The 24,450-nt window shown below is 41.6% G+C and overlaps 2 protein-coding genes across 6 annotated transcripts in view; one reads left to right on the forward strand and one right to left on the reverse strand.

Moving 5' to 3' along the window:
• Positions 1-1,408: 1,408 nt before the first annotated feature.
• On the reverse strand, positions 1,409-8,024 carry LOC120822611 (protein phosphatase 1D). 3 transcript variants are annotated; one of them, XM_040182403.2, is made up of 7 exons: positions 7,310-8,024; positions 5,515-5,743; positions 5,239-5,363; positions 4,954-5,135; positions 4,603-4,830; positions 4,159-4,246; positions 1,409-3,309 (listed from the first exon to the last, which is right to left on the reverse strand). In XM_040182403.2, the coding sequence occupies exons 1-6, from the start codon at positions 7,830-7,832 to the stop codon at positions 4,163-4,165; spliced, it is 1,371 nt and encodes a 456-aa protein (XP_040038337.2). In that variant the 5' UTR covers positions 7,833-8,024; the 3' UTR covers positions 1,409-3,309; positions 4,159-4,162. The 3 variants fall into 3 exon arrangements, with proteins under 3 accessions (XP_040038337.2, XP_040038336.2, XP_077963252.1); XM_040182402.2 differs by lacking the exon at positions 4,159-4,246 and having other exon boundaries at positions 7,310-8,004; XM_078107126.1 differs by lacking the exon at positions 1,409-3,309 and having other exon boundaries at positions 4,015-4,246; positions 7,310-8,004.
• A 14,231-nt stretch (positions 8,025-22,255) lies between these two features.
• Positions 22,256-24,450, forward strand: part of LOC120822484 (roundabout homolog 1) — a 63,907-nt gene continuing 61,712 nt past the window's right edge. For all 3 annotated transcript variants that reach the window (XM_078107129.1, XM_078107127.1, XM_078107128.1), the window contains exon 1: positions 22,256-22,857. Coding sequence is in view for 2 of the 3 variants with exons in the window: in XM_078107127.1 (XP_077963253.1) it covers positions 22,797-22,857 (61 nt within the window). In the remaining variant the exon portion in view is untranslated. The remainder of the gene's footprint in view (positions 22,858-24,450) is intronic.

Here is a 24,450-nt window from a genome sequence, read left to right on the forward strand (position 1 = left end):
GGAGACCCCTTTGGACAGATAATTGCATGGAATCTACCATTTAAGGGAGCTCATTTTGAAATTCACAGGTGGGCAGGGTCAAAGAGGATCGTGACTCATTAGTGTTTGCGCAGTCCCACCACCAGACACGTGCACTGATGATGCCTATTTGTAGGACGTGCGAGAAGGGGGGAGCAGAGGGAGAGGTGGTGGAGCATTTTTCGCTCCACTGGCTGATGCACAGTGACAGGCTGTCTGCGATAAGAGGGGAATGTTGCATGTTAGGCAGGTCAGCAGATGCTGGGCTGACAGTCAATGAAATATTCAAGTCAAGACACAATCATAGATCCGATGTATGTAATGTCTCCGAGACAGACCCTGTGTGAAGACAGGAGATGTGCAGCTAAAGTACAGTATGTAACAGGGTTATGAAATCACACTAAAAATGACCTGGAGTTGTTGAAGGGAAACTTCCAGGCCCACCTTGCTGCAGGGATGGAGAGGCTGGGGGAGTCTCATTAGCACTGTCCTCATTTATTTCACACATAAGGGCCCCCGGCTGCTGGGCGAGTTCAAACACAGGACCTTCCAGTTGTGAGGCAAACGCGTTAATAATAATAACACAAATATAGAAACACTGTTTTGGTGAAAGGAATCTCTGTGTCTTATCAGAAACTCAGCTGGGATGCTGTGTAACTGTTTCATGGACATATTTGTAGGGCCGTGTATTTAGGGAAGCAGCGCAGTGGCGTGAAACCCTCCGTAACATTCAGTTGTTCTGCTACACACCATCATTTTAAAGCGTTTCCCTAATAAACCGAATTTCACATCTCATACATGATTAACACATAAAAACCTTCATGTTGTCTTCTAGTTTCACATGTTCTGTCCAATTAGGAAATACGACACTTAGAATAATCTGACTGGTCGCTCCGAAAGATTCCTTCAGCTCTCTCTTTGACTGCGATGTTGGTCCACCTTTGAACAACCTGAGCAAAGACTCAAAGACCGTGGACCTGTTTGACATCTTCAGCAAAGCGTCAAAATTAGAGAGAACGATATTTCAGAAATACAACTTTCTGACCGAGAGCACCTTACTGATGATGCTCGTTTTTAGTACATTCACCGATAAGAGCCATAATATAATATAATATCTCTTTACACGGCCGCCATCTACTGGAACATAACGCCAGTACACCCTGCACATAAGGCAGCAGAACCATTGCTTCTTTATGCAAAGAACACAGCAGCTGAAGAAAAACACAATTCCATTTACAAAAGTAAGGCCCATGTTACTTTAAATCAGAAACATGCTGGTCAATGATTATAGTCATGAATATAGCTGCACACAATGGGCTAGATATTGGTATTAAAGCAACATGGCTGCACTGCAAAAGACTGACTTAATGACAACAATACAATAACAATATAGAAAATGAGAACTTTATTACAACACACAGACAAATGTTTATCCCGTCCCTTTCAACGCATGTAGCTTATACAGTTAGTCCTGAAAACTGGTTGCAGTGGATATGAAGCCAGACACAAAGTATTGTCATCGTCAAAAAACACACACCGGCTATTAACATCCATTACCTCTGGACACTTCACAACATAAGAGTATATCCGAGCATGCTTGACTCCTGAAAAAACATTTTGCATAATAATGTAATGTACATACTTCTATTGCATATCGACTTGCTGTGAAAAAGGTGCTTTGTCACCTTACCATCCGCCGGAGGTGTGGATGGTAAGGTGACAAGCCGGGCCACAGCAGTACTCGCATTGAGATATCCTGGAGATTCTCACCCGTTTGAGTCCTAAATATGAAAACGTGTGAATAGCACCTCTGACTCATTTGTGCAAGGCAACCATTACACTTTAATGGAAAAGGAACGGGGCGAAAGAAATCTGCTAAAACAGTAACTGAGCTGCCATTGTTAACGCAAGATACAAAATCACAATACACCCCCTGTAACGTACCACGAGGTGTTTCGCAGATACGCAGATTAAAAACACAAGTAATGAGGTCAGACCACACAAGGTATGAAACATGGAAAGGGCTATTGGAATGGTGTTAAGTGCCCAAGTGGCACTTCAAATAAACTGGGTGTTGTGCAAACGTAAGTAAAGAAGAAAGCATATTCCAAACCTCCTTTCAGTGAGGCACAAGTATTGGTCTTGGCTTTCACATGAGCACCATTTACAGTACCAATACCCATCGGCGGAGTCAAAAATGGAGATGGATCGCTCCGACAAAGAAGAATTGTCAAGCAAAGTACCGTCAAAGTACCTAATTAGTCACTGGTAAATACAAAACAAGAAACAGATTCATAATAACTACACTCAAAAAATACCTCAGATCATTTTTCCCCCCCAATAATTCCATTATTTTCACGCTACAGTATCACCACTAACAATGGCTTCAAAACAAAACGAATAATGGCATAATGGCATATTTCATCCCAGAAACAACTAGTCTGAGCTATTCACTCGAATAAAGAAAAGACTGGGATGTTACGGCATCAGACAAGTCAAATCAATCTAAAACAGAGAATTCATTCATTAGAAATCCTGGATACTGGATGTGTCATCATCTTGTAGAACTGATGTTACCTCAGATTGTAGTTATCATCCTCAAAATACATCTTTTATAATATACTATAGATACTTATACGAAAATAGATTGTGCAGATTTAACGGATTTAAAAATGTCTGCCAACACTCAATTTTAAAGTAGGGACAGCAAGGAGAACAAGAAGAAAAGGTTAAAACCACAAGACATTCACAATCTTAAATCTCCCACATATTTACAAAAACAAAGACTTGTTGTATAAAAAAAGTACACATCTAGGAATAAGCCCGTGGCGACCCTGATACAGATTATCCTTCCCTCCTCAGAGGCAGAAATCAGCACACGCACAAAGTGGAGTTCGGGTGCTGCGGTAGGATGCCGCTCTCCTCAGGGGAGCTTCTCTTCTGACCTGGACTTGGACTGGAATGTTCACTTTCTAGGTTCTTTTCCGGGACCTCCGGGGGGGAGCCTTTGCCGGAGGACGGGACGGGCCGCCGGCGGCCGCCTCTTAGTCTGGTGTGCGTGTGCGGAGACCGGCGAGACCTTTTAAAGGGAGGCGCGCAGTCCGTCTGGGTCGGGGGGTCCTGCTTTTCAAAATCGTTCGCTGATCCATCTGAGGGGGGCAGAGCGGCCCCCGCGGAGTCGGCGTCGGGTAAGTGCTGGGAGGTGGGACGGGAAGCTGCTTCAAGCAGCCCACACGCCCGCCACAGAGCCGTGGAACGTTCTTGTGAGGGAGCGTTTGCTGCATCACTCAGCTGAAAAAATACAAATATAAAAAATAATTTGTCATATAATAATACATGTAGATATGTTTAATATAAAAAAAGCACTGCTTGCCATTCATTATTGTAAAATGAATAAAACACAGATGGAAGGCGTTACAAATGGACAAATAGTAAACAGAAAATAAAACAATTGTGTGACACACAATATTGGTTTAAGATTAAGATGCGTTTTATGTTTGCTTCATGCCCATATGATAATGTGGCTACTAGAGGATGTAAGGTAGTCGATATAGATCAATGACCTTCAACTGAGGGATGTGATTTTTCTCCTCCAAAAAACAATCTTTCTCCTGGTTGGTTATGGGAAAAAAGAAAAGTAGCCTTCAGATTTTTCTTTCTATCAAAACTGGATGAGATATTGGAATTAATTGAAATAAATATGAACATTTGTAAGGTTTATTCCTTTTGCTCATCTAATAGCAAACTAATATAAGACATAATGTCTTCTCACTCGTGTGTACGTAAAGACTAAATACAAGAAACTATAATGTGATACTCCGTATACTGTAATAAGAGTTGGGCCATTTTAATGTCACTGTCTCCCTCTACAGGGCGAAGAGTGGTGGTTTGAGGTTTTACTGGGGATGGTAAACATCTGTGACTTAAGTAATTTAACGCATCGGACAACATATTTCAATAAATAATCGATCTACAGCGCTCTTATAGCAACATCAATACAAATTCAATCACTACTCCCATCCAGAGAGGAAGTCTGGCATGTTATTATAAAGAAAAGCTGTTTTTGGCCGACATTCAAATCATTTGACTTGTGACAATGCTGACACAAGTTTTTTTTTTTTTTTGTAACTGAGCAGTCACCTCACTACCACTCCAGGCACGGCCATCCCCCATGTTCTTCTCCATATATCTCATCTTCTTCAAAAAACATGTCATCCTCATGCTCCTCCTGTTGGCCCCGAAAACAAAGATTGATTTGTTGCACTGATAGAAGGATGTTTGGTGTGACCTTAAGTCAACCACCATTGGTGACTTCAAACATTCAGATTTCTACTAATGGTGAAAGGATTAGAGAAAATGACAATAAATATATAAAAAAGACAATACAGCGAATAGCGAACAACAACAGAAAGGACGCACACATATAGACTGTACATTGTTCTGAGGTCAAAGTGGTGCTGAGCTGCTTTCCCCAGCAGTGACTGAATACATTTGGAAAATATATGCAACCTACAATATGCCCTTAAATGGTTCATCCTAATTAAGTTTTACAATAGGAGGTTAAAACCAAGCTACGCCACTGACCTTTGGCACCACGCATGTGTTATAGGTAGTTCCCGGGAAGGGAACATGGTCCATTCCTGTAGACATGTCGACAACGATCTCGTCCCGATGCATCGGGACGGGCGGGCCGCCGCGCTCCTGCAGCGCCAGGACGATCACCGTGGTGTTGTCTGCACGGAGCATGCGTTCTTTCCAGAACAGTAGGGCGGTGCATCCCAGCCGCCGGGCGCAGGACATCCCCTTCGGCCCCTTGGAAGGCAAAGACGGAGAAGCAGTGAGTGGGAGATTTAATAAAACCCTGTCAATTCTAACTACTGCGGTCTTCTTCATTTCAAAAGACGCAACTTTGGCGGTAATTCTATTGTCCCGTACCACCATTTTGTCGTGGCTGGAACACATATTGACGGCATTCTTGGGTGGCATCATGTTCCACAGCCCGTCACTGCCGAGGATGATGTAGCGATGCCGGTTGGGGTCAAGGGTCATCACGGTGGTATCGGGCTCCGGGGAAACCACAAACTCCCCGCTGTAGAAGTCGTAGCTCCACAGATCACCTGTTAAAAGATTATTCAGAAACATTAAACACTTAGTTAAAGAAAAAACTCCAATGGACACGAAGCGTCATTTTATGGACACTAAACCCGACGGCATCGCTACCGAGGGATCGGGCCACGGCCAGGAAGGGGATCTGGTCGATGACGGTGCTCCTCCTCACAGGCCCGTTGTGGGTCAGCCGGGGCCGCTTCCACACCACGCGGTTCACCCCGGATTTTTTCATTACACTGCAGTTACAAGAGAGATCAAAACACCCGTCAATACAAAAAAAGGCCGGCTGGCAAGAAAAGCAGCGATGGGGTCAGCGGGATTTCATCTGACAACCTTGTAACACAACTTCATCTTCAAAACATCTGGAGGTCCTGTTGAGCCACTCACCTGCCACCCAGGCGTTCAATCCTTTCTTTTTCTTTGGGAAGTTCAGGTTTATGGTCTTGTGTTATTTCCAGGGCCTGCAGCGTGACATCCGAGTCGTTTTCTTGCACTCCGACCACTACTGCGGAATCCCCCACATGGGCAACGTACATGTGGACCCCGCGGATCACAATCACGCTGGCGGTGGTTCCTGATGTGCTGGGCAGGCCGGTGATGGTCTTTGGCCACTCCGCTGGAAGGAGAAAAAGGATGAATACAACATTTAAAATGACTGATGTTGCTCTCTGACCACTACTAGGAAAGGTCTGGTAAGTCGTGCAGGACAACGGCAAAATGGAAATTGCACATTGCTTTGGGATACTGAAACTACAACGTAAAGCTATTTTTGGTTTGGTTCCTTAAACGCGAAACACAAGGCACACTTAGGAAAAGTTTGAATGGCAACGAGTAATGAGGAAGGTGCATTGGAGCAAATTAGAATGAAGGTGGAAATAACCTACTGGACTGTGTGATTTCCACTCTACAACAAAAGGAGGCGTAAGAGGATTATCAATACAAGGTATAAGATGGTTAAGAAGCCTTTCCATCTGGCAAGGAAGCCTTTCCTTGTCATTCAAACCCAAAATAACACCGGCGCAATGCAAGCGCACACATGAACTGACGAATGGCCACTTTTCCAGCAGCTCCACAGCTTTAAGGGAAACCTTATGGGATAGTTTGGCTCCGTTTCCTCAGAACTTTTACTCCACAGTACAGAAGCTCACTGCATTGCATCTGTTCTATACAGCTGATACAACCCTTTTCTCGATCTTCCCAGATTCAAACCAGCCACAAAGACAAAGCTTCTCCATTTGATGAAAGCCACAAGCAGTGGACTCCATCGCTGTCAGGCTGCACTACAGATGAAGAGTCTACTAGCCGTGGATCAGAGAGCTGTTATAAATCATGATGACCACGTAACCAGGCTTACTTCAGTCTCAGATATGGCTTAAATATGGCTTTGACCCATGTTACCATACAAACAAAAGAACCCCCCTAGGGGAGGGGTAGTATTTAGTATTTGCTTCAGCTTATGGGCTTAACCAGTATTCATTTACATCCCACTAACCAGACTGAATAACACAGTTTGTCCAAAGTTCCTCTATACTGAAGGATCAGTGTCGACCCGATGCCTCCAACAGTGCAAAAGGTTCTCTGTAACTTCATGTGTAATCATTCAATTCCTACGTTTAACGTGTGCAGCTCTGTGGCTGTGAATGTCATTCTACCTTTTTATATCAGTGAATGTGAATCAGTGATGTGACCTATAAGCTTCATGTCCCATGTCTGTGCTTTTCTGTGTATTGATACTCCTGGTTATTGTTTTCTTTCTAGCAACCATCTCTTTAATATTTCATAACTGAGGAAGTTCCTATTGTGCATTTATTAGATGGAGGAAACACACATGCTCACCACCACAATTGAGAGAAAACAGAACCGGATATAACCCTAAATAGAACGGCATATGGTCTCATATCGCCACAGTAAATGGAGCTATTTGGATTGAGGTTATCGTGTCTCTCTTTCTAATCTTTAATCCGTTCATATCTAAAGCCGGGATGAAAACATTCGCTGTCACCTCCTCAGAGGACCGAGGTCCTTAGCAACGGGATGCGCATCCTTCCACCAGCAGAGGAGGATGCGCAATGTGCCCACTGTGGACCAAACGGTGACAGCAAGAATTATGAGGGGGCGAGGGGGGGGGGGGGGGGGCACGAGGGGACAAAAACACAATTCAGCTCAACTCCGAGCGACTTACGCAGCTCTTTCCACATCGCGTGGTGACAGGCGACGAAGCCTTTCCGCAGGGCGGCGCACACTTCGCCGTGGTCCTTCGACCAGAAGCCCCGCTGCTTTTTTAACAAATCCCACAGATTGTCCCTCGCGAAGTGCGCCGCTTCTCGACCCCCGTGGCCGTCAAAAACAGCGAAAAACGCCACGGACTTGCGCGTGTCGACCGCACGCTCCGCGACCCCTTCCTGCGGTACCAGCGGCGGCGGCGGCGCGCGCTCGTCCCCGCGAGGCGGGCTCTCGACCCACATCGCGCAGGCCGGGCCCGATTCGGCTGCGATCGTACGCTCCGCTGCCTCGTTTGCGGGCGTTTGTTTGGGCTGTTCGCTGTCCGCCTTCGCGTGGACTCCGTGTCCCTGCGCCTTTGGATCATCTTCGACGGGCTGCGGCGTCGGCTCGTACTCGATTCTTATCTCGACCACGTCCTCCATGTATTTCCTCCCCCCCTGCTCGGAAAATGCACTCATTCGGAATATGAGTCCCTCGTCCATGACTGGGGAAGTTAGATGGTGAGGCTTTAAGCAGTAAAGTGCCACATGAGGTTGCTAAACGTAAGCTTGCACGTTTGATTTTTTTTAAACCGGTTTTGCCGCGATCGTTCGGCCGAAGGCTTCCTTCCTTTTTTTTGTTTATCTTCTCTGAGAGGTCCCGCTGTACGTACTGACGTCATATTCTTTCCACCTATCAACGTCGCAGCTACGCGCGGCACGCCTGACTGTTATGCTGCATTTACTGGCACTTTAAAAAAATGGGAATTACACGAAGCACATCACACTATTATATAGTATAGACATATATATTTGCAGGAGCTGAGATATGGCCCCTTTCAGTTGACAAATCGGAGCTGCATTGGTGTCCGCATTGGTGCAACTACTCACAAGAACCTTTTCTAATAGTTTTGCAGTAATGAGGGAAATTTCTCACAGACCACTCCAGTATGAGAGAACTGCATCCGAAGTATTCAAACAATATTACAACATTCTTCTGGTGTCTCCATCGACTGCATTGTTGAGTCTATTTTCCATAAATGCGTTTATATTTTCAGAAGAAATGTTACATACCTGACCTAGGTGGCCTTTAAGTTGACTTAAGTTACTCAAAACCACTCCAACATGAATGATAATGTCCAACTAGTCCTTGACAGGCATCAGGTAAACTGTTTCTTTATTCAGCAAAACATCATTGCCTTCTTTTATTTATTTTTTAAAACAACGTAATATGAATCGCAACGTCTCAGTTATGTAAAGAAAAGTACAGGTGTAAATGATCAAATGAATGATGACTGGATTCCATTTAGCTTTTAGGGTCCTGATATTGTTTATGCTGGTTCACTGTCACACTCCCATGGCTGACTGCCGCAGTGGAAGGGAACGAAACCACCATTAATGTTTTGAAAAAAGCCCTATTCGATATATATACCAGGTCAAGATGCAGCTGTGAAAAAGGCCAATCCTACTCCTCCACCAGTGTCAGGGAAAGTAATCTAAACCCCAGCTGTTGTGGAGGTGTGATGGTTCGACCTTTATACCCTCAGAATTCCAAGCTTCTTGTCCTGTATTTCTCTTCTGTAGCGACCAAGTTAAATATTGTATCCTCCCTTTCCCTCACACAGCACTGGTTGCCGTTATGAAACCACATTGAATTCATTAAAAGTCATATCTCCTGACCACACATTTGGGTGGTTTAGTAATGCACCCTTGTCTCCCATCTTACTTTTGATAGAAAAAAGTCCCATTTTGAAGTATTGCATCGAATGTCAGCCAGCGAACACTGGCTGAACACAATTAATAATAAAATTTAAAAATAATTAACGGAAATTATGCTCTTTATGAAAAAAAAATTGTTATCTTTGTGCATTCTTAAGAAAATTTAAAGAGTTAGATAAAATAAAAAATTGCTGAAGGTTACCGAGGGTCGCAGAAATTAAAATCTGAAATATCATGATTTATTTATTCATGTATTTTTGCAAGAGCACTTTATCAAAAACAGTAGTGATATTAATGCCACCTTTACACCCCATTTTTAAGAAAAATTTGACAAGTAGTTTCAAACAAGATTTTTCCCAAATGGCTCAATGACAGCACACATGCATATTATTACGAGACAAATCTTTTGTTGTTATATGTCTTCATATGAAATTGATTTAAACGTTATCCTGGAAAAATACATTGATTCAACAATCAAATCCACTTTACAACCCAATGTTGATAAGGTTCAATTAGTCATGACCACCACAGAGAAATGATTGACGTTGTCTTAAAATTGTCCTGAAAAGCACACATTGTAATTTAAACTCTTTTCGAATTAAGACCCTTTTCTTTCTTCATTATCTCTGTGAACTACAGTGCTGAAATCTATATGTATTCCTCTTCGGACCTACTCAGCTGTGAGCTTTGATGTTGGATTTCTTTTCTTCTTTCAGGGAAAATCTTTACACCTCACACTTGTATTAGAGAAGCAGAGTAAAAGAAAGACGACATGGGGAATTTCCCACATTATACTTCCCATCAGTGTCTCCATCCCTCTAATGATCAAAGCTCTGACCTCGACTTTCACCCTGTAAATCCCTTCTACCCCCTTATAAAATGTCTCTTTCCTTCCTATTTTCTTTTTCATTCTTTCTTCCTCCTTTCCTCCGTTCCTTCCTCCCTTCATTCTCTTTACCGTTTATGTCCATTAATAGCCTAGCCCTCTGAGAGGACCTGTCTGCACACAGGCCACTATTACCGACCAAGTGATTTCCATGTAAATGGTGTCAAAATGTCATTTTGAAGTGAAGCTGGTGAGAAAATGAATTCCTGAAGACGAGCGGGATTACCAAGGGGCGATGACACCCAAGTTGCTTTCTCACGCCTCTTCCATGCAGCTCTTGTATAATGGTCAATCCACAAAAATAAGCTTTGTTGCTGGACTGTCAGTCAGCTCAACCAAAGAGGAGAAAGGCACAGAAACCCAAATATTACCATATGAATGTATGGTGATTTGTAATGTGAGCAAATCACAGTTGAATTATGTTTGTGTATATGAGAGCACTCTTATTGAAGGGATCTGTTTAATTATTGAGTGAGATAATATAAATTTAATGATAAATTGTTGAGGTGCACAGTAAGAAGATTATAGTTTAGGACCTCAGACAACTTTGAGTCTTGCCAATAGTTGATGTTACATATAAAATGAAACACCGAAAGAAACCAACATTAAACAAAGACACCAATTTGTAACCGGGCAGAAAGAACCAAGGGATCAGCAGGTTTCCACTCAAATTGATTTAATTCTTAACATTAATACATTTAAAAAAATATACCAATGTGCTTCTAGGTCATGTCTTATCAAATAACAATGATTAAGGGATGATTTTATAAATGAATGAAGGCAAATAGATATATCTCTACATAAGTTTGTTGAATACAAAAAAGGCTCTGCACTTATAGTTGTGGCATAATTTAAATAGCAATTATCTGATGTTGTGATTGTCCTATTTATCCTGGGAAAACTCACAAACACCAATAATGAGCATTTCCTACATTTCATTGAGTTAGTTAGTTTTAAATGAATAAACAAGATGGGAAATTGGGAAACACAATCAGTAAATAACATAACAAAAGATGTGTGAGTTGGCATCCGCCGCTTAATGTAAATAAGGACGTGTTTGAGAACGTTCATGTCAAAGGCGCCAAAGAGAACAGGGGAATGTAAAAAATTATATTGCTTCTACTTGCTCAATCAACAATATGTTTCTTTGTTCCAAAACAGGTTAAAAGTTTAATAGGAAGTCTATAGGTATTTTTTCATGATGTCCAACTTTGTGTATTTCACCGTGGGTTCAAAACGCAACTGACTTGGTTATTGTGACCAGCTGAGCAACATTTCCACTTGAGGAGACCACTTTTCCAATGTCACACTTGCAAGTCTGCTCCTGCCATCGTGATAGATGACCATGATATTGACTTCAGGTTAATTCGAAACCGCACGGCTGAGTTAGATGAAGGGTCTGGATAAGTGCTGCAGATAAGAGTGCAGTTGAAAAGAAAATTGTTTCGGGTCACATGGCCTGACGCCCCTCTATCGTAGCATCGGACTCTATACATTTGCCCATCCTTCAATTTTTTTCACAAAAGAATTCTACATAAGAAGCCACAAAAGCCAAAGAGCTAAATTTGTACCTTTGGTGATTAATAAATCCTGTTAACGTCCCTCGTGTGTTTGTCTGTATATTTCTTGGTCTGGCTTTAGCATCAGTTCAAACATTTGACTCTGGCGATAAAGTTTAGATTGATATTTCCATAAATATACAAGAGGAATTAGTAGACGGGCTTTTTAAAGCTGTTTGGCTGAATTTAATGGAACAAAAATTAGAGCAAAAGCGTCTATGGATTTGCCTCTCATCCCCTCACTGCAGCACGGTACATTGAATTGAATAAATAGCAGCTGAGAAATGTTGCGCATCAATTCTCCTTTTGTCACACCCATGATTACGCAGAAGACAATGCATTCATCAGTCAAAAAGAATGATATACTGTAACTGTTACAAGTGAGCACTTGTCATGAAAATGTATATAGTGGGAGAGAAAAGGACAGAGCTGTAGAGACATGCAAGTCAGGTGGACTGGAAAAAAAGCCTACAGTTTCTACGGTATAAATGTGTTTGTCATCGCTATCTCCTTGATGAATTGGGTCTTTTTCTGCCTTGAGGCTTATGCATGTCAAGGTTCCAGCACCCCCCTTCTCCCCCTCTCCCCCTCTCCCCTGTGTTTATACCCGACTGGGAATGAGCAAGTAACAAAAAATAAGAGGGTGAAAACAATTTCAATTTCATTCGGTGGCAGAGATAGAGGCAGGCTTGTTTTGCTGCAGGTGAACAGACCCAGTGGGACGCTTTTCTGCAGATTGTGAACTACGAAGCAGAGACATGTCCCCGTATTACAGCAACACTCACTGTGATTCTCTACTTCTCTACACGATGTCCTCAAAGACTTAAAACTATGAAAAAAGAAATGTTCTTGTTTTTCAACAAAATTCAATTCAAATGCTAATTCCGTTGTTTAAATTCACCGTTTCATTATGTCCTTGAGTACGTGAGGTAGCAGACTTAATCTGTAAGAGTAAATTGTGTGAGTGCAGCCTTAGGACCCTGAGGATATTGGACCTAGGTTGCTGCAGCGGTAGCTTTGTGATTTGTATGCACCCCATCTGATAGCGTCTCCTGGATCACAGATGGATTATTTAGGCTTTTCCTTCAGAATAGGCTCCCTCTTTTGATTTTCTCTCCCTTCTCATTGTATCCTCCTTTTCCCTTTCTGTCGTTGCTTTCATTGTTAGGTAGTTGCATGCTTTAAAAACACACTGACAGAGATTTGGCTTCACCAGAGAAAAGGGAACAATGATGCTGGAGGAATAACCTGGAGGGTAAGTTATAAAGTTGTACTCATTTATATTAGCAAGACTTGGTTAGTATATTTGATGGTGTTGATTATTATTGCGAGTGTGCATGTTTTTGGCATTGTGGTTGACTGGAGAGTGGATTGAATCTATTCCCTGCCCATTTATTCACACAGGAGAAGAAGCTCTACACGTGCTGTGGTGCTGAAAGTTACTGATAATAGTTGTTATTTGAATTCTAATGATTGCATGTTGCCAAAAAGCAATGATGCTGAGTTTCACCTTTAATTTGTAAAAACGTGTAAAATTAAAAAAAAAAAAATATATACTTTTACTGAGGAGAAGTTGAAAGTCCAGTCAACATCATGCATTTATCATTAGATTAGTTATGCTATATTTTGTATTCATTTTGTATTAATGTCTTTTAATATAAACTCAGTCAACCATGTTGCTGATTAATCATGCAGTTGTATGTAAGGTGTTTGGCTGCCTCTTCCAAAATGCATATACAATGAAGGTTTCATTGTGTGTATGTTGAAAACAGGTGAAACGTCTAACAGTGTCTAACAGTTTGAGTTCCTACAAAATGAAAATCTTCATTCCATCTCTGTGACGCTGGTGCTGAAAAAACCTTCATTGCTTTCAAAAACACTACACAGATCAGACAATGTACAAGTAACTACTTGAATAATATTCAAGCAACTGCAAATCATATCTTAAAGGATCACCTAATCTGGTGAATATAGTTTATTATAGTTTGTTATGCTCTACTATCAACTCAAAGATTTTTCCCCCTTGCTGACTGTGGGAAAAAACAGCGAGGAGGTATGAGAACTCTCCTAAAGCAACATTGAACTCCGATACATTCCTTAATGAATCCCTTAATCTGTGAATGCCTTCATCAAGGACTGATGAAACGATTGTTATCTGCATCTGGCTACTTGCCGTGTACTTTTCTTCCTTTCCTCCTAAAACCGAAATGCTTGAACAGATGTTTATAATGCACCAAACGCACAGTGTGTTGTCTTCATTATTTACAAAGGCAATGACATGTTTTAGCTGTCCAAGGTCTTGATGCTGACAGAGCAGGGTCTTTCGTCCTGTGGGGCCAAAGGTCACTGTCCCTCGTGGCTGTTACTCCTCAGACCAGTAATTCTCCTCCATAATGCCGACTCAGCCGACTATGACCTGTTACCGCGAGCCCTGACAGGGCCCCGGACATTACCTCTCATACGTTTAATATCCCTCGTCTTGCTCCGATAGCTCTTGTAATGCATTGCAGTGACAGTGATGAAGCCCCGAATTCCATCTCCACATTTATTTCCACAAATGACAAACCCACATGTCGGCGATACCTGCCAGGTGTTGATAAGGACTCTCCAGTCCTACACGGAGAGAGTGTCAGCCTTGTACAATGTGAGAAGGTGTGTGATGCGTGGCCACATTTGAGTGACAGTAATATAAGTAGGTGGTTTGTGTGTTGTGTGTACATCAGAAATCTGAATATATCTCAAAAGCACACGCCTCTTCTTCCACACACCTCCCTCTGTGCTCTTGATTCAGACTCCAGTTATTGTGCACGGGAAATAAAAGTCAGTGAATCATACTTCCTGGTTTTGCCCCCGGCTTTCACTTAGACCCCCCCCCCCCCACACCCAACCCCCCCAATGGTGTTGTGCTACAGAGCTGCTGGATAACCACCACATCTCAGTCTGCAATGGGCAAAGACGTCTACATATATCATAATGTTTGGCCCTATATTGAAAAGCCTATACAATATTTCACTTACAAAAGGTGCACTCGTAATAAATTCAAATAATCAAATTGCGTTCGAGGTAAATATGCCTTTTGTAATTAAGTATCACCCCTGCATCTTTCGACAGGGTGTACATGATAAAACATATTGGAATTCACCTGCCTGTGTCTTTGAGCACGGGGGATTGTATTTAGGAGGGAGAGGGGATGGGGCGGGGGAGGCTTGAGGCTGATTCTGTTCACGCTCCACTGCGTCCTACAGTGTGTGATCTGTCTGCTGTGGCGTAGGGGGAGCTGCCGTTCGGTCTTATTGACAATATGTTAGATGGTAAACTGTGATTATTCTCCAGCAGACAGAAGAAGGAAGAGGAAATCAGTAGTCCCCTCTCCTTCGATCTACAGGCTTTTCCCATTAGCTCAGAGCAGATGACCCCAGCAGATATTGTATTGTCATTCTTTTGGGTTTGGATTAAGTATGCATTTTTCCTGAGGATTTTATGAGGAGGACATCTACTGTGTATGACAAAGCATGACATACTCATAGGGTGCTTACATGTTATTATATATATGTATACCAATACTGAGTGCCTTCCAAAGTGCTACATAAATAAAATGTATTATTATTGTTATAATGATACAAACAGAAAGTACATATTTCATATGTTCTCCACACATATTGTTAATATTTAGATATTGTACCCCTGACTTGAATTTTGTTGTTTTCGTTTGTCATTTTCAATTAATTTTTCAGATGTTAAAGTAAAAAACCATACCACTGCAGTTATCAACATATTAACACGTACGTGTTTGTATTTCACTCATACCTCTCACTGGCATAATTCAAAACTACATCTTGGATTGATTACGTATATTTTCATATATTAGTATTTTTCCCTTCAACACCCACTTTCTTCCATTCTTTCTGTTCTTCTGTTATTCCTTAGATAACACTAAGGAATGCAATGATGTCATTACCACCCACATTTAATATTCAGCACTGTAGAAAATACAATCTGCCTTGCTCATTATGTGAGTGATGTATCCTAGATTGTGTGGAAATAATGTGCAGCAGATGTCAATATGTTGAATGTTATTCATATTGAAAATTATATTACAATGGCATATTACTGTGTCTGGCTTTCATAGCTTTTGAAACCTCAGCATCTTCACTATATTGGCTTTTCCCATCTCAGTGGTTCATTTGACTAATCAAGTTTTTACTGCCCTGTCATGCATACACACATGCCAAGCTCCCGTTGACTTACAAATGATCATAAACCCATTGCAGAATGTGGAGAAGAGATAAAAGAATATAATTCCCAACACCATGTATGATACCATTTCAGACAATCTTTCAAACAATTGAGACAATTCTGCTTACAAAATTCATAACAGCTCATCACAATTATATATATATATATATATATATATATATATATATATATATATATATATATATATATATATATATATATATATATATGTATATAAATATATATCGGTTAATCGTTTATAAAGACTGTTCCAGGGGTTAGAAAATAAAATATGTTGAAGCTGTAGAACAAAATATATCACTCATCACATGTTAGTGGTTCTATTTCAATTTCACATACAGATAATGGCTAACAACAAATTATATAGTTGGTAGATGAGTCTCAATCACAAGCTTTTGGTATATTTACTGTGTTGAATATTAGTTTGGAATTTTTTCAAACAATTAAAGTGGGGCATAGAGTCTTTGGCCGGAGGGAGCCAGGACATCCCAGGAATCTGGCTGTCCATCAGACAGCTAGGTTGAGTTGCAAGGCTGTTTGTACAACAGATGGCTGATCAGTGGCAGTGACTTCCCATCTCTCCCACCTGGCGCCATCATGGTATCTCATTACCATTCCCACTCCAGAGCACCAGTGTTCGTTGCCTGGTTGTGTGTATTTGTTTGGGGGGGGCTTGAGGTTGAGAGGTGCACCAGATAAATGTGGGCATGTTTGTATGATGTTTGACTTGGATTATGCATGAATCTGGAGCACTGCAACACAAAGCGGTCACATACACTGTTTTTCGCACGGAGCTCACTGGTGTGTTGGAATATGACACGAAATGCAGCAGTGAAACCATAGTGATCGGCATTCCCTCGGTATGTGTGGATGGATCAGTCTCAGAGTTTGGCCTCATGCGGGGTGGATTTCAGAAGAAAGTCCATCTGGCTTCTTCTGGGCTTTGATTTCACATAGGGACAATGTTCTGTGTGTTACTCGCCAGCAGGGTGGATGGTAAACGAGGAGTTTGGATATCGTCTTATCATGATGCTATTTTGCGGATGTCGGGGGCACAGTGGAAACTGATCATTTTGCTCATCCAGCACGTCTCAAGTTCAGCTTGCATTTGTTTATTTGTTTATGCTGTCCTAATACGTTTGTCTCTGGGTTCCCGGTTGATCAGGGCCTTCACAACGGCCGGCTGGGAGATCGGGGAGCATGCAGGCTGTCCAAACACTCATCCCATTCCTTCTCATCAGCCTTCTCTGTGTCAGTCAGCCGCAGTGGGGAGGCCATGCTGTGGACATTTCACCAGGTGAGAATCCCTTCACTGACGTACACGACGTAGACATACACATAGCAACGCCATTGTTACTTATTCTATTAACTTTTTGCTGTGTTGTTATGTTCAGTTATTGTTCTTTTAAGAAGAGATTGTGTTTAAATGACTTTGAAACATTTGGTACAATCATACTTTATGAAATGAAATGTTTGGTGTCCACATTGCAAAAGTAGTTTGCACACAGCAGACTTTTGCAAAGGCTGCGAGGCTTTAGGGATTTTCAGTGCCAAGACAGTGTTTCCATTTAGAGTCTAATAATATTCTTAAACAGAGTATCTCTCCCTCTCTGGTATTATGACATTGTGAATAGTTGAACTCGAGGATTTGCTTTGTAATGTGCCACTGGTATGACACGTTTGGGTTTGTGCGGAGTGACACATATATTCACCAATACTATTTTATCAAAATAATGCCCCCCCCCCCTCCTAAGTGCAGTTACACTGTCCTCTCGTCGCTGCAAAATGACACAGACCCCAAGATATGATTTAACTCTTTATTTGTGGGAAAAAAAACGCGTTTCAAACTTTTTTCCTTTAGTTTAAATCAATGTTTTTGTCTTTCTCTGTTTTTATTCATTCTTGATCAAATGGATTTCAGTGTTACATATATGTCTATGCTGATGAGATGAACAGGGTTGATAGAAGTCAGTCTTTTAGAGGCTAAATTAGAAACACAGTCATGTTTTGTCATCCGTTAAAAGCATTGATTTCAGTATCAACCCGGCCACAGTCAAAGATGTTATGGTGACATATCGATGTGTAGTATGGATTTGATGCCATAGTTCTAATGGCTCTAACAATTAGACATCTTTTTGAACACTGAAATTTAACAAGACCACCACAAAAAAAAGGGATTATATCCAGTGCTGTGATGAAGTGGTGGCCCCCTCTAGTGGTTAAACTATGGACAATTTCCATGACAAGCCAAGCACCTATTCTGTTTGTAACGCATGGATTCATCGATTAAATGTTATTGGTGGCGTGAGTAAACATCTGGACATTATGCATGAATCATATCTTTCACATTGTGTTTATCAAGGATATGACAATTTCATGATTGTAAAAGTTACAAACGGTTTATTGGATGCTCTGCTAAATTCCCATTGCCTGTTTGATTTACTACTTAATGACTTATTGCTATTTAGTACTTATTGAATACCGAAGAAATGGTATTCTCCTTGGAATAAAAAGTGGATTTGTTGGTACATACTTCACCTCTGATTGTATGTGATCACTCATAATAGAGATGGTGCTCATTGTGGTCCCAGCGAAAATGTTTCAATCTAGTCGCAATGGAAATGTCTCTTCTTCTTTGTTAAAACACAAATCCTACATAAAATAAGGCTTATATCGCTTGTTTATATTGTTGTGACTGCTGCCATTTTGTACCAGTTTGCATTATCAGCGAGAGGGCTATAAATAAAAGTATATGCTTGCAGTTTTTATGTATTAAATGAGTCAAATAAATCCTGGATTTCCTTTGTCTGTTATGGTTTTACCAAAAGCATATAATAGAAAAACAAAAAGGTGATCTTAATTGTAGTATAGTAAGGCTACCACTCAAGAAGAACTGTAATCTAAAATGCTCATTTCTTTTTAATTGTATTACCCACTGTTGCTGTCCCCATCCCAACAGATACAGAGAAACAAAGAGGGAGCCGAGAGGTCGTCTCTCAACCACCTGCATCTGAACAGGACAACAGCGTTGAGTACAAAGGTACAATTTAAGTGCTGAATGTGATTTGGGCCATTGTGGTTGAAAAAGAACAACAACCATACTTCTCTTACAGAAACCAAGTGAGGGCTTTGATATGTTGATGAAGTTACTCGTTGGCTCACAGCACAGTGGCATCATTTCCGTCCATGGTCACATATTATGTTGTTGTTACTGCAGCCTATAGTTGTGTTAATCCACTACAAGGTTGAATCAAAAGTGTGTGTATGTTGTTCAGTCTCTTTTTTTTATTCTTCTAATTTCTTTAATATTCAAACTTACAAAATCTGTTTCATGCAATTATTTTTGCTCCACTAAGCGGCTGAGTATTGAATTAGTCTAATCTTATGAAACAGTGTTAAAGAAGTCTCTGAAATAAGCCTTGAATAAGCCAGCAGTCAGTAAAGTGGTGCTTCAGATAGTGTGGATTCTCTGGTTGTCCTTTTAAGATAAAATGTTGAACCCAATTCCCCGGAAGAGGACTGTGTTTCTCCGTTGCTGACAAAGACTCTAATACCACTTAATGCCAGTTCAGCAGCTGCAGACCTAAAGTGCTGTGTCCGAAGCCAATACGGTTCAATCCCCTCTCCATTTGCTTTGACTTTTTCTGGTTCAGGCTCTGACTTTGGGATGTACTGATATAGAACAAAGCAAAACGTTTAGCAGTTCTCTTCATTCTACCATTTTGGAGGATGACAAAATAATATTGTTTTCCTTTTGATGACTGGAGTAAATTGAAATAAAAAAAGAAGGCGGAATAGAGTTTCTAAAGCAATGATGTTTTTGCCGTTTTATCTTTACTGGGCAGCATAAAAACGTTTTTTTTTATTTTATGGAACCTAATTGGGAGCTTGTACTGACTTCCATCTAACGTGGTGGAGCTAATGACTGAAAATGGGATTCTTCATCAGTCTGTTTCATCTCTCATAATGAGAAGCCCTTTTCTCAGACATAAAAATCGTTGTGGCCTGTCAGGATAAAAAAAAAAGATGAGATTGTGAGAAGTTGAAGGGATGTCCGAGTCTTAAGGACGGATAAGACTATCTGCACGGTTTGCTGACAGTTTGCCAATTTGCAGGGGAGGGGGGGGTCGCTAGAGACACGGGCCATTGCATCATCTTTTCATACTGTGTGATGGTCTCTAAAGAGCTGTCACAGATGATAGAAAACAGGGAGGATGGAGAATCAGCAAAGAAAAGCTAGAATGGAAAACAAATAATGAAGCTGGAATTCCAGCTAAAGGCAGCAATATGTCTTACGCGCGCAAATATCCACATAACTCCTGCAATTCAAATCTGGATTTCCTGTGTATGCATGTTGTTTTTCTTGGACAAAGCAGCCAACAGTGATTAATAAAGGACCGTCTGAGGCCAGGTCTGTTTGCCTGTGGAGGTTCCAAATGATTTATTCCTCCATGAATATTTTTTTGATTTAGCTTTGTACTTTTTGGAGATATTTTCTCCCCTGGCTCAGAACCAAGTGCAGAGCGGTTTTTGAGTGAAACAAATAAATAAAAATAGGTCCCAGTACTTGGCACTGTCTCCTTGAAATCCTTGCCATTTTGTGGACTGTGTAGCCACGAAGACGTGCAAGTCTTTGAGTCCATTTTTCACCATCTGTTCCTGGAAATATAGGAACTGGAGATGCTTTGGATTGTCACCAATTGTGACGCGCACGATACGACAAACCCAGCATTTAGCTGGGTTCACTGCACCTGTTGTTATGTCGAGTCCACATGCGCATAAAGCACAAGCCCCCACTGTTGAACCTCTGTCCCCTCCTCAGTTGCACTTTAGCCCGACTATAATGCGCACGCTTTTATAACCTACATCGTTATCAAATGAGACTAATTATACAAACATAAAATGGACCAACACCATATTGTCCTCTACAATATTATGGTGCTATTATGTTTGCGAGCAGTCAGTCAGCCTTTGCCCACAGAGCTGCCAGTCATACAATGGGGATAGTATTTACTAGGGAATAGAAAAATGTGAGCATGGAACCAGAATAGGAATGCGCAAAAATTGAATTGGACATTGACAAATAAGAACATGCAACAAAGCGACGGAAAGAGAGGAAAATGTTGGGAAAAAAAGATAGGGCACATTTTTTATCCAAGACTGTAATTTCAAATGTCTATTTATTGACGTGATGTCTCAGCCTTGAATGCATGCCCCGTTCAGCAGAGCCACCAGCGGTCCACAAAGGGCAATTAAAGGATTTAGGGCGAGAGGTCAGCGGCAGGGAGGGCTGAGTCATTCCATTTTTTTCTCAGTATAAATGTTACTTATTACCCCTTTTTTCTGTGGCTTGTTAGTGAGAAAGACTGAATTAAGTTTCTCTGAATGAATAATTATCAATTCTCTCTAGTATCTGTTACTAGCATGTGCTTTTTGTTGTATAAATAACATATTCTAATAACTAAAACTGTATATATTTTTCTTGTACCATGCAACCTTCTGACATACTCCTTGTTACATCGATAACATCAGTGGGCAGAATTAAGACGGAACGAATTTTAACTTTATATGTTAAACAAAAAGGTAACCCCCTCCCCCCCCCCCCAGCCTGTACTTCAGCCTAGCAACCAGCAGAGGGAGTGCTGACCTGCTTAGACAACAGAAGACACATTTGCGGTACAGTAAGTCACAGCTATACTGTCACAATTAACTTTAGGGTCAGTCTCAGTTAATACAAAAATGTATTTGACTCAAGCCAAAGCCCTGCTATTATTACTTCAGTGTGTTTGAAATTGAGATATATTATGTTGGGCTTCCCATTCTTAATGCACTTTAAATGCCATTTAATTCCCAAATGGCGTGTAGAGAGGTCAGAGAGGGAAAATCGATTTTTGTCATTTGAAGAAGAGTCCCAATGTTGCTGCTACTGGGTGTGAATGGAGGCACTTTTTACTGCCTCATTAGGAATACACCCTTCTTTTTTTTCATGCTGCCTGAGCGGATCCCTTTAGGTTTTAATAAGGTCACAGTGAAAGCGCACGTCTCTCTGTCTAAGGGAGGTTAAAAATAGCATATATCATCCACCAAGGTCAAATTATGCTCACTTTCAACTGTAGACACACTTTGAAATATTAAATACACGTTTGGTTTGGGAATGCTGGCCTTCGTAGACCTCTATCTTAACATATAATGAAGGGCACTTAAAACAAAGTGTTTGATTGGTGCAGCCAGTTGAATTTGTTGACTATTGCGGACTTCGTCCTTTAATTAAGCTTGATCCAACTTAATTTATGGGACTTGATAATCGTTTATTTGGATATTTAAACGTATAAAAAACACTTTATGTAGTTTTATTTGAATGTTTTCAAATGCTCGTGTAGCCTGGATCTTTTTTTTTTTACATTTTCATAAGGGACGTCCTCTAGACAAAGTGAAACCTCGTGTTGTGAATGTGTCCTCGTGCGGTTGAACGTCGTCTGACTCACTGGAATCTCATCTGCGAGACCGAGAAAGCCTCTGACTGGTCACAGGGAAGCCAAACGCAGCGCAGAGCGCAGAGACGCACGGCGCCTCATCCAAAAAGCGCACAGTCCCACGAACCCGCGGACACGCGCCCCGACCATACAAGTAACTGCGACTGGATTCCGCTCTCCGTTCAGGAATCACGTCCCCATGAAGTGGAATTACGATCGCGTCTCCGACCACAGATGCATTCCGAGAAGTTCTCCGCGTCTGGAAGTGTGAGGAGCACCGATCGTGGAGTGGAGAGGCGGGGGGGGGGAAACCAAGTGGCGCTGAGTGGATTACTTCTCGAGTGACCCGCGATGATGCCTCCGACTGATCTGAACTTTGATGCAAATAGAAATCCACCCTCCGAGGAGCAGTTTTGACCAGTGTTATCTGTGTGGCCGCGGAGTTGACGAACTCACCCCCCCCACACACACCCGGATCCCCATCAGCGGTGCCGCAGTAGAAGTTGTGATTTAGATGAGACGGAACACAAAGCGCATTCTGACGGGATTTACACCGTTTTCCAGCTGCTCTTGAATGATGCCTGCCTGTCTGACGGGGATTTTTTGTCTACTGGCATTTCTACACGTGTGTTCAGGTACGAGTTTGCTTCCACGGAAGCTTTCCTAATAGGGGAGGTATGAATGCACGTTTAGAAAGAATAGCTACTCCTGGACGTGTGTGTGTGTGTAAATGTGTAAAGATAAGGAGTGAGTGATCATGTTGGGACAGTAGTGCATTTGCAAAGTGTGGCCCTTTGGGTATTTTGGTCACCTTTCCCTCTGGAGCCCGCAATATCCACATGTGGCCCCTGACCCACGCTGGAAAAGGACACATTTATCTTTTGCGCTCTGCTGCAGTTCGGTGAAACTCAAAGGGCCATGTGAGATTATTGCCTTTGTATGATAAAAAGATAAATCAATGGAATGGCAAAATTGCATGGATAGAGTCAAAGTAGGACATTGAAGGTTATCATCCTCACTCCTCAGCCGGAACAGAAGGAGCTCACCTGGACAGTCTCCAGTCGGACCATTGATTTCTTTCAACGGCTGGAAAACATCTCCATGCTCTGAAAACATCACGCATGCTAGATTAACTACTGGATCCTTCTGGTCACAGGCTCTTTTATTTTAGTTTATTTTATATCTTCATTTACGTAATTGATTTTTTATTGTAGAAAATCCAATACAGCATGACTGCATGTTTGGGAAAAAACAACATCGTCAAACATCCTCTTCCACAAAGAAGAAATGATGCTTTGAAATATACATGTTGTACTGTGTTTTTGTTGGAGGGTCAAGGTTCATTAGCCAAGCATAGCATTCCTGTACCCCTAATATTGCAGGTGGAGTTTGGCGGGTGAATTTGCAAAGAAAAGTTTTTGTTGGAGAGCTGACAACATACTTACTTTCCACGAGGCTTTATTGGCTCAAACACATTTTTCTTTGGCCACGATCACAGTTTATTTTAGCCACCGTGTTTCACTTCAGCAGATCTCACAGCTTTATCCATTGAAGAAGAATCGCCTCCTTCTCCCGAGGCACACTAAGCAATCATGAAAAGAAAGACGTAAAAAAAAAAAAATCTTTTCTTGGAACTAAATACAGAGTCCGTCTAATTCTCTATATTGGCGCGAGTCTTATTCACCATGTAATACAAAGGCAGCTGTCAGTGACATTAACACGTCCACAGACTGACAAAAGAACAACATATTCCAGCGTTGGAGCGGAGTTCCTTTCTTTGAAAGTGCCGTGGCCGGTTTTGCTCTTGCAAGAGCTGAAGATCATTTTGCCCTCTTCACGATACCTCTGGCTTCATTTTTTTCTCGGGTGTGACTCCATTATTAAAGTCAACACATTATGAGTGATATTTCTGGAGCATTTTCCGTACCATACCTCGTGCCCCAAATGTTCCCTCTGGCTTCTGTGACCCCAAGCCGCAGCTGCGTAGTGTCAACATGTGGATATAATACCGCCATTTACTGTCAGGTTTCTTAAATTGCCTCAAAAAATGAAACCTACTAAGGCCTCCCTGCCTATAGCGCAAAAATGTGCATGACACCCTTTTTCCAGTTTGTTTGTCTCCAACTTTCCAAACTGACACACTTGCTCACACTCAATCCAGAGCATTTCAAGAGCATTCAAGGAGATGTGTGCTGTGCGGAAAGTTCTCTGATCCCTCAACACGACGT

This window comes from Gasterosteus aculeatus, chromosome 7 (assembly GCF_964276395.1).
Source record: "Gasterosteus aculeatus chromosome 7, fGasAcu3.hap1.1, whole genome shotgun sequence".
In the NCBI taxonomy this organism is placed as follows: domain Eukaryota; kingdom Metazoa; phylum Chordata; class Actinopteri; order Perciformes; family Gasterosteidae; genus Gasterosteus; species Gasterosteus aculeatus.